This window comes from Benincasa hispida, chromosome 3 (assembly GCF_009727055.1).
Source record: "Benincasa hispida cultivar B227 chromosome 3, ASM972705v1, whole genome shotgun sequence".
NCBI lineage: Eukaryota > Viridiplantae > Streptophyta > Magnoliopsida > Cucurbitales > Cucurbitaceae > Benincasa > Benincasa hispida.
Genome location: NC_052351.1, coordinates 42,718,948 through 42,729,580, shown reverse-complemented (window position 1 = coordinate 42,729,580; position 10,633 = coordinate 42,718,948). Strand labels below are relative to the sequence as shown.

General features: G+C 35.7%; 2 protein-coding genes across 3 annotated transcripts; one reads left to right on the top strand and one right to left on the bottom strand.

Moving 5' to 3' along the window:
- The first annotated feature begins 928 nt into the window (after positions 1-928).
- Positions 929-3,593, top strand: LOC120073209. Of its 2 annotated transcripts, none has more exons than XM_039025917.1 (2): positions 929-1,160; positions 1,756-3,593. In XM_039025917.1, the coding sequence occupies exon 2, from the start codon at positions 1,828-1,830 to the stop codon at positions 3,334-3,336; it is 1,509 nt and encodes a 502-aa protein (XP_038881845.1). In that variant the 5' UTR covers positions 929-1,160; positions 1,756-1,827; the 3' UTR covers positions 3,337-3,593. The 2 variants fall into 2 exon arrangements, with proteins under 2 accessions (XP_038881845.1, XP_038881844.1); XM_039025916.1 differs by having other exon boundaries at positions 1,638-3,593.
- Positions 3,594-6,308: 2,715 nt separating this feature from the next.
- LOC120072752 (heat shock cognate 70 kDa protein 2) lies at positions 6,309-9,303 on the bottom strand. The gene is made up of 2 exons (XM_039025231.1): positions 8,974-9,303; positions 6,309-8,299 (listed from the first exon to the last, which is right to left on the bottom strand). Exons 1-2 carry the CDS (start codon positions 9,185-9,187, stop codon positions 6,570-6,572), a joined length of 1,944 nt encoding a protein of 647 aa, XP_038881159.1. The 5' UTR covers positions 9,188-9,303; the 3' UTR covers positions 6,309-6,569.
- Positions 9,304-10,633: the final 1,330 nt, after the last annotated feature.

Genomic DNA, 10,633 nt, shown 5'->3' with positions numbered 1-10,633 from the left:
TATTGACAAAATCGTTAGTTTTAGATGAAAATCGTTAGTTTTCTTAAATACTAATATACTAAAAAAAAATAAAAAATACCTTCATCGCTAGTTTTAGATGAAAATCGTTAGTTTTCTTAAATACAATTTTGTTAAAATACTCAAGTCGTAAATTAAAATCATACAAAATTCCAAAATCAAAGTCTCTTTTAACTACTAATATACTAAAATGGTATTGACAGTTTTCGTTCATATTATATAGTAAGGATACTTTTGAACATATTTTGAAAAAATAAATAGTTTTGAAATTTTTGAAACTGTAGGGGTATTTTTTACACAAAATATAAGTAATTTTTATCCAAAATTAGTGGAAAGAATATTTTTGAATTCATCCTTTAATTTTGAAACTTTTAAAAGTTGAAGGGTATTTGGTATAATTTAGCAAAAAAAATAAAATAAAATAATTTATATGGTTCTCAAGGTTATAACTGATTCAAATTTATTGTAGTTTAATTAGAGAGAAATATAAGAACAAAATATATCTTTTCAAACAATTAGTTTATAAAAAATAATAGCTTTATTTTTAAAATTCGTTTAGTAAACAAAATTTGAGAACGTGTCTTCACAGCCACACATCTTATAAAACGTCAAAAAAAAACCCAAAAAAATACAATTTCTTAAATATAATAATTATTTAAAAAGAAAAAAAAAAAGGAAATCTATTGGGGGGGAACAATCAAATGCGGGCGAGTAGATTTTAGCAGAAAATCCCAAAAGCACAGCACAGACGAATTACACGTAACGCCGTGTGTCAAAATCTAAAGGTTTGACCTTTCTTTGTGAAATTGGCAACGTCACCGTTAACAAACAGCGAGGCAGCGTTTTGGGTGTCATCCAGTGAAGGTTTTAACCCACGAAGGCCCCCTCTTTATAATAAGATGCTGCTTCTCGCGTCTGTTCTCTTCCTCCGTTCACACCTTCACTTTCCCATTAATTTTTTTTCTTCTGGGTACTTTTTTTCTTCCTTTTTTTTTGGGGGGGAACAAGAAAAATTAGTAGTTCTTGGTGGGTTGTGTTGTTTGAGAAATGGTTTTTGATGATTTGAAGAAGACTTGCATCATGGTTGTTGGTTATGGAGGAGGTCACTCATCTTCTCGATTCCCTGACCTTTATACCAAAAGGTACTCTCATTGAAGATCCAATTCCATTTTGTTCTTCCTGGGTCAATGGAATCTAGAAATTACTTTGTTCAATTAGCTTAGTTTGTTTGTTTCTTGATTTCTTGTGTATATGGGTGAGTTTGTTTTGATGTGAGAAAAGGGTAATTTCTGGAGATCTTGTTGGAATTTCGAAATTGGAATGGATTTGATGGGTCTGATTCTGTGTTTTCCTCCTATGTGTGGGGGATATCAAGAGATTTTAGGGTTAGGGTTGGATATTGTGTTTCTATAGCGCCTGTGAAATCTGTTCTTAGATACCCTTTTTTTCTTCTTTTTTTTTTCTCTGTGTATATTACTTCACCTCCTTGACTCTGTTCTGTTCTGTTCTGTTCTTTCACCTTCTTTTGGAATTCTGTTTCTATATGGTTTTTGTTTTTGTGTTGTGTTAAATTTCTTGTGAGTTTGTGAGGTTTGTGTTATTTCATTTGATACATCTAGGGTTTTGATGGAGGGAAGATATTGTGGGGATTGATATATAAGCCACAGCTGTTTATAAGGGTTCTTCTTTCTTGAATTGTGTTTTTTGGGAATGGCTATATTTGATATAACCCATCAGCTTCAAAACTTACCACCAACAAGGAGATGATGATGATGATGAGGAGGACGACGACGACGACGAGGATTTGAAATGGGAGGTTCTAGACTTACAGCTCTTACAATGGAGAGTCATCACCCATCCACACTCTTGTCTATGGATTCCAGTGCTTCTTCTCATGATGAATTGGATTTGGAAATGAATCGCCAAGTCGTACTTTTGCGCCCGCCCGATATCAATCTTCCCTTGTCTGCTGAGCGCAGCCCACCGCAGCAACCGTGGAGCTCTGATCCATGTGATATTCTAGATGTTGGACTTGGTTCACAGGTTTATGAGACCGAGAGCTTCCTCACTGCCCCTAAGGTTGGCCGAAAATTAGTGAAGCGTGTTGATTGTATATGGGGTGCTTGGTTTTTCTTCAGTTTCTACTTCAAGCCCGCGATGAACGATAAGTCGAAGGCTAAGATCATCAGGGATAGCAATGGAGTTTCTGGCTTTGAAAAGTCTGATCTTAACCTTGATCCTTTCATGGTTCAACATGATATGGAGAATATGTATATGTGGGTCTTTAAGGAGAGGCCTGAGAATGCACTTGGGAAAATGCAGCTTAGGAGTTATATGAATGGTCATTCTCGTCAAGGGGAACGTCCCTTTCCCTTTAGTGTTGATAAAGGTTTCGTTCGATCTCACAGAATGCAGCGTAAGCATTATCGGGGTCTCTCAAATCCTCAGTGTGTTCATGGAATTGAGGTTGTTCCATCTCCTAATTTAATGGGCCTTGACGAAGAAGACAGGAAGAGGTGGGTGGAACTCACGGGCAGGGACTTGAATTTCACAATCCCCCCTGAGGCAAGTGACTTTAGTTCATGGAGAAATCTGCCGAATACCGATTTTGAACTTGAGAGGCCTCCCACTCTTAAGAGTGCATTGAATTCTCATTCGAAAAAACTTCTCAACGGATCTGTGCTGAATTTGTCAACTCAACCATCAAACCACGGTAACTGCGATGGGATGGATTTGTCACCTGTCAGCAGCAAGAGGAAGAAGGATTTCTTCTCGAATGGCAACGATGATGATTGCTACTTGGCTGTGAATAATCACACTTCCGATCGCATTTGTGATATGGAGGTCCACCCAAATGAGCCACACTGGTTGAATGACTTTAGCGGGGTAATGAAGAATGTTTATGGACCAGTAACAGCTGCTAAATCGATATATGAGGACAAAGAAGGTTATTTAATCATCATCAGCTTGCCTTTTGTTGATCTTCCAAGTGTCAAAGTTTCATGGAGGAACACGCTCACACACGGTATCATAAAAGTATCTTGTGTGAGCACGTCGGGCATGCCATTCATCAAGAGGCACGATAGGACATTCAAGCTCACAGATCCATTCCCCGAACACTGTCCCCCAGGTGAATTTGTTAGGGAGATCCCTCTAGCAACTCGGATTCCTGAAGATGCTAATATAGAAGCATATTACGATGGTCCAGGATCTGTCCTTGAGATTATGGTGCCGAGGCTCCGTGTCGGTCCCGAGGAACATGAAGTTCGCGTCTGCCTTCGTCCCCATCTCGGGGGTAATGATCTTATGTTAACTTGAGATGTCCCATCTGTTTAGATCAATAACAGTTGTTGCTGGAGGTAGCCACACTTCACTGTTTACTAACTAAGCTTCATTTTAGCGTTCTTTTATGGGAAGAGAATGTACTTTTCTATCTGTTTCCTTTGTGATTCTTTGCTCACAAAATTTATGCATCATATTTAGAAATTGATTGCAATTATACTGGGGATATTTATGAACTTGTATTTTATTTTATTTTTTTTCCAATTTATACAAATATCATTGGTTGGATTAAACCTTTTTCTTATTGGAAAACTTCTACTGTTCTCGATGAAATGTTCATAATTATTGACGTTTCTTTAATCAAATTATTGACCTTTCAGATAGTAAGATTATGATCATGTGCCGATCTTTTGGAATTCATAACATGTGAGTAATTATTTGTGATTTTCACATGCTTAAGGAACTATTAATTTATTTATGGATTTGATTTGTATATGGTTGGTGGTCTATCAGCTGCTCTTTTCTTAATATTCAAATTTGACGACTTATCTTATCAATTCCCCAAAATCAAACTCACAGCAACAGCTTTTTTTCCTTGTAAGCTCCATGTCCACTTATCAGTTTCCATAAAATTTGAATATTACCACCGACATTGACCTTAAAAAATATAATAATAAAATCCATCAAAATTATCAAGTCAATTGAAATGATTTGATTCGATCCATTAGACAAACCTTTGATCGGATCCATATGATCGGTAATTCAACGTATAAATGGGTCCACCGAATTTCTCTTTTCTATTTCTCACTTTTTAAAACCATGATATTATTATTCAGGTAATTTTATACCCTTTATACGTGCAAGACTTTTAAAATAAATAAATATCATTGTTAATTTTAATTAGTTATTAAATTTAAATATATTATTTAGACTTAAAAAATTCAATTGATACATTTATTATAGATATTTTATGTTATTTTAACTATTTAATATAATTTTTTTTTTATTAATGGTTAGTATTTTAATTAATTAAATAAATTTAATTTAAGTAATGTGATTTTAAATATTCATTTAAAGATATTATTATGAGAAATTATTTTAAATGACAAAATTGCTAAAAATATTTACATTTAATAGCAAAATATCATATTCTATCTGTGATAGATCAATACTATTCATATCTATATGTGTTGATGGACATAAATAGTAGTCTATGTTGTCTATCACAAATAGACGGTGATATTTTGTTATTATTTATAAATATTTTGATTCATTTTCCTATACTTGAAAATATTTTATTTTTATTGATTAAATAATTAATCAATATAAGAATATATTAAATAGTTAAATTTAATTATGGCTACATTATTTGTTCTCTTATATTTAATTAAATAATTATTTAGTTTTGATTTCTATATATAAAGTTGGTAAATCAAATATATTCATTTAACTTTCCGATATTAATTATCATGCATATCGAAACATAAACATTAATTATTTCAAACATTTAATATTTATACCTATGAAATAATGTGTGATCCAAAAGGCCCTTAATGTTATCAAAGAATATTAAGGAAAAAGATATTTTTGTATGGATCATTATAATTGAAAAATAACTATAAAAAAATGGAACAATGATCTTTTTAGTCCTCCAGTTTTGAGGAATATGTGCTTTTGGTTATTTAATTTTCAAAATATACTTTTTTTTAGTTCATCAGTTTTTTAGAATATGAACATTTGATTCCTAAAATTTTTAAATGTACTTTTTTTGTCTCCAAATTTTTAAAAATATGTTTAGAATGTCCATACAATAATTTATTATTATTATTATTTTAAATTAGAAAAAAAATTAAATTACCTACTCCCTAAAATTATTTTTCTTATTTTTGTAATTCAAAATGTCATAATTATATAAAACAATTAAAAGAAATTTAAGGGACCATTTTAATGTAAAATTTAGGACTAAATGAACCTGTTGTAAATTTTTTTTTTTTCAAAACTCAACTAGAAAGGTAGTTTTTCTAAACAAGAATATCGACAACTACTTCAATAATCTTCTCCTACTCCAATTTTCAATCTTCTTGAATTCTAAATTATCAACAAATTTACTAATAGTGTAATCAGTTATCAGTCCCATAAAATTTGAATATAATCACCGACAATAGACATTTAAAAAAGTTAATAAAAAAATCCATCAATATTTGACTAAATTAGTTAATCGAATAAATTTAAGTTACAAAATCAATTGAAAGGATTTGATTCGGTACATTAGATTAGCCTTTTTCCATTTGGACACGTCTCGATTTTGAATAAAAAATTATATAAATAAGTAGTACCTTCAACGTATAAATGGAGATTGGAGTCCTTCGAATTTCTGTTTTTTCTTCTTTTTTTTGAGGATTTTTTTTGTTTTTTTTTCCCTTTAATAATATAACAAATTCAGTAATTTAAAAAATAACTAAAAGAAATATCGACAGCGACTTAAACAATATTCTGATACTTCATTTTCAATACTCGAATTCCCAAACAATCAACGAATTTATCAAATAGAAAATCAGCATAGGCAAGGGTTTTTGAAACTTCAATGGATGGATTTGTCTAAAGGGGAGAGAGTCAAGTCAAGGATGGCGCCTGAGATAAGGCCTAACACATTTCTAAACCAATTATAGCCTCTCAATTATTCCGTTTTTTTAATTTATAATATTATTTCTTTATATAATAACCAACCATGGTTTTATGACAGCTGACAACGCGTGTTTTTTTTTTTAATTATTATTTTATTGTTTTTTTGTCCCTGATATTAATAAAATTAAACCGAATTTACATTTTTATTTTAATTTTAATTTTAATATTAAGTAACCTGGATAATTATTTATAATTTAGCCAATAGCTCAATAAGCCCACGAACCCAATAACTAATGGGCTTGGTTATCAACGAAACAGAAAGCCCAATTCGTATGGATGTTCGGGCTAGAAATTAGATTTTCAGATGAAGACAAAACCAGAGGGAACTGAAATATGACCACCAATTAATAAATTTCACATGCAGGAAAATATAACACAGTGTTTTTTGTGGCCAAAGTAATTTCCACCACTAAAATAAAATGTCTTCGAAACTTGAGAGAGAAAAAATTAAGCCGGTAAAGTGGCTTTCACTAATTAAGCCACGAAAATGATAATCAAAATCGATTGTTCCAAAATAAAAAAGGAAAAAGAAAAAGTAAGACAAAAGACGACATTGGAGAGAGAGAAAAACGGGTAAGCTAAGCTTAGTCGACTTCCTCAATCTTGGGACCAGCACCGCTGCCGCCGGAAGGAGCACTGTCATCAGCACCGCCACCCATGTCAGCTCCGGCACCTTGGTACATCTTGGCGATGATTGGGTTGCAGATGCTCTCTAACTCCTTCATCTTGTCCTCGAACTCGTCTGCCTCGGCGAGCTGGTTGGCGTCGAGCCATTGGATGGACTGCTCAATGGCATCGTCGATCTTCTTCTTGTCGGCCGGGGAAAGCTTAGCACCAATCTTCTCGTCGTTCACTGTGTTCCTCATGTTGTAAGCGTAATTCTCCAAAGCGTTCTTGGCTTCCACCTTCTTCTTGTGCTCCTCATCCTCAGACTTGTACTTCTCTGCTTCTTGAACCATCTTCTCGATCTCCTCCTTGGAGAGTCTACCCTTGTCATTAGTAATGGTGATTTTGTTCTTTTGACCGGTGGTCTTGTCTTCAGCAGAGACGTTCAAGATACCATTGGCATCAATATCGAAGCACACTGTGATTTGAGGAACACCCCTAGGAGCTGGAGGGATACCGGAGAGTTCAAATTTTCCAAGCAAATTGTTGTCGCGGGTTCTTGTTCTTTCGCCTTCGTATACCTGGATCAACACACCGGGCTGGTTGTCTGAGTAGGTAGAGAAGACTTGCTCCTTCTTTGTGGGAATTGTGGTGTTCCTTGGGATGAGAACAGTCATAACACCACCGGCAGTTTCCAAACCAAGAGAAAGAGGGGTGACATCCAATAGAAGAAGATCCTGCACCTTCTCATTGCCTTCACCACTCAAGATGGCAGCTTGAACTGCAGCACCATAGGCAACAGCTTCGTCGGGGTTGATGCTCTTGCAAAGCTCCTTGCCATTGAAGAAGTCTTGCAACAATTGTTGGACCTTGGGAATCCTAGTAGAACCACCAACAAGAACAACATCGTGGACGGTGCTCTTGTCCATCTTGGCGTCTCTTAAACACTTCTCAACGGGTTCCATACACTTTCTGAAAAGATCCATGTTCAATTCCTCAAATCTAGCACGAGTAATGGTGGAGTAGAAGTCAATGCCTTCGTACAAAGAATCAATCTCAATGGTGGTTTGAGCAGTGGATGAGAGAGTTCTCTTAGCTCTCTCACAAGAAGTCCTCAGCCTTCTAAGAGCTCTTGGGTTGCCACTGATGTCCTTCTTGTGTTTCCTCTTGAATTCCTGAACAAAGTGGTTGACCAATCTGTTGTCAAAATCCTCACCACCAAGATGAGTGTCTCCGGCAGTGGCCTTCACTTCGAAGATACCCTCTTCAATGGTGAGAAGAGAAACATCAAAAGTACCACCACCAAGATCGAAGATCAGAACATTCTTTTCACCGACACTTGTTGCCTTCTTGTCCAGCCCATAGGCAATGGCAGCAGCGGTGGGCTCGTTGATAATTCTCATGACATTGAGACCAGCAATGACACCGGCATCCTTGGTAGCTTGACGTTGAGAGTCGTTGAAGTAAGCAGGAACAGTGACAACGGCATTCTTCACTGTGGAACCAAGGTAAGCTTCGGCAATTTCACGCATCTTAATAAGAACCATGGAAGAGATTTCTTCAGCAGCGAACTGCTTCTCTTCACCCTTGTAGTTGACAACAATCATGGGCTTGTCACCAGGTCCAGGGATGACCTTGAATGGCCACAACTTGATGTCGCTTTGGACTGAAGAGTCGCTGAATCTTCTACCGATCAACCTCTTTGCGTCTGTCCACAGTTCAATAAGATCATTTAGTAAATAACTCAGACAAAAGAGCATCAAACAGGAATTCAATAACATAGACAGAGTTGGATTGCAATTCGACTACATCATGCGATTGGAGACATATATACGTGAATCAATGCTAGAAAACTAAAAACTATTTGGCACTATCGCAAATCTACAGAAGAACATTACAAATAAAGATCCTTCAGATACATTAAACTATGTACTGATCTCTTCGATAGACCCTAAAGATTAAAAGAATGTATATCACATGAGAATAAAGGTTATGCATGATCGAATCAATCTAAGTATAGTATTCCTATCAGATTCAAATTTCCATGAAAAGAATAAAGAACGAAAAAGACGTACCAACAGTTCTAAATATTGTTCATAAGTGGTCTCTACGTCCAAATAATTACTCCCATCGTTCTAATATGTGCTAAATAACATACATGGAAAATTCCCAACTCATTATATAACAAAGCACAACAGATCCAGATTATAATTCGATACAAGACTCAGATCCAAAAACTAGATCTACAACCACTAACATATTCATAGCCAAACGCATTCATCAGAAGCAACATTACTAACATAAAGAACAACAAAACGAAAGAAACACAATAGATCCAATAAGAAAGAAAGAGAAAATGAAAGCCAAGAAGTTAGATCTTACCAAAGACGGTGTTAATCGGGTTCATGGCGACCTGATTCTTAGCAGCATCACCAATCAAACGCTCAGTGTCGGTGAAGGCAACATAGGAAGGGGTAGTCCTGTTACCCTGGTCATTGGCAATGATCTCAACACGATCGTGTTGCCAGACACCGACGCAAGAGTAGGTTGTTCCGAGATCGATTCCGATAGCCGGACCTTCTCCCTTGCCGGCCATTTTGGTGGCTGTGTAACGGTGGTGATAGCAAGGAAGAAGAGAAAAATGGGAAAGGAGAAAGAAGCGGAGATCTGGGAAGAAGAGAGGCGAAACTAGGTTATATGAAGTGGGCGTAGCAGAGAGGAATAAGATGATTATATAGCCAACGAATTCAAAAAATTCGAGAAGGTTCGGAACCCTAGCTGAGGTTTTGAGCCGTTGGATTGGAAAGAGAATGAACGGCCGGATCGGTTCAGACGAGGTCGGCGTAGACTTCAGATTTCCCACTTTCCCTCTCGCTCCATGTATTTTCCCTACGCTTCCCTTGCGCATCACATCCAGCGAATCCGGAACAAATATTCATTTTTTTTTCTTTTTCTTTTTCTTTTATTCGTTGTTTTTGTTGAATTAAATTATCATTTTAATGTATAATGTTCCTATGATAACCATGGTGTTTAACAACCCAATTATCCATCACATGTTATTGAGAGAAGTGAAGAGAACGAAATCAGATTCGATGTCATTCTCTGTTTGTTGAAAGGTTGTCACTTTTTCGAAGGATGATTTTTTGTTGATGACTGGTTTGTGGCAATCCCCAACACGAGTTGATCAGAACCAGCAGTCCTCCTATGAACTTGCAATCAAGTATTTTAGTAATCGAGTGATGAAGGATACCTTACATCTTCGTCAACTTGAAGAAAAATACAAGGAGTTGGAGTTTGAAAATGATGAGGATGTTGTGAAGATCACAATAGTCTACTATACTGAGGTTGCAATGATGGGAAAAAACAAATAGAAAAATGTAGTGGATCTCAAACGTTTTAAGGACGTTCAAAACTTAGAGTACTACAACAGTCTTGATTGGGGTACCCTTATTTGGGAGAGGACATTGGATGCCCTAAAGACGGTGTTGAATGATAAGAGCAGTCTATACAAGACGAAGGTCAAAGGAAATAAAAATTACGTTGTGAAGTACTCTTTACGTGGATTTCCACAAGCGTTCCAGGTAAATTTGCTTAACATAATAATTGTGTTGTTTAATTTACCATTACTATTGTTCTTAATATATGTTAAATTTTATTTAGGTATGGACGTACAAGATCCTACCTGCATCGATAGCTAGGAACATTGTGGAGGGAAGGAGCAAGGTGGCTTTGCCCCACATATTATGATGATTATGCTCCCACTCAGTGTCCTTCAAAGTACTCGAGAGAGAGATATTTGAGTCTAACAATGTACGTTTACTCTATGCATAATATGTTTATTTGGTTGTTAAATTGACACTAACCAGTTTACTGGGTTGTTAATGCAGATAAAGGTTAAAGAGGGTACTGTCATGACAAATGCTGAGAGGGAGTTTCGGGATACCCCAGTGGACAGACGACCTATATTTCATCTAGGTGCGGATGATGATAGTTTTGAAAGTGGGCAATAGGTAGACCAGTGATGGGGGTAGTCCTGAAAGTG

Coding starts and splice junctions, on each gene's coding strand:
- LOC120072752 (XM_039025231.1), bottom strand. CDS start 9,187: ATGGCCGGCAAGGGAGAAGGTCCGGCTATCGGAATCGATCTCGGAACA. Junction 8,300..8,973: donor CCCGATTAACACCGTCTTTG/GTAAGATCTAAC, acceptor AACTGTGGACAG/ACGCAAAGAGGTTGATCGGT.
- LOC120073209 (XM_039025917.1), top strand. CDS start 1,828: ATGGGAGGTTCTAGACTTACAGCTCTTACAATGGAGAGTCATCACCCA.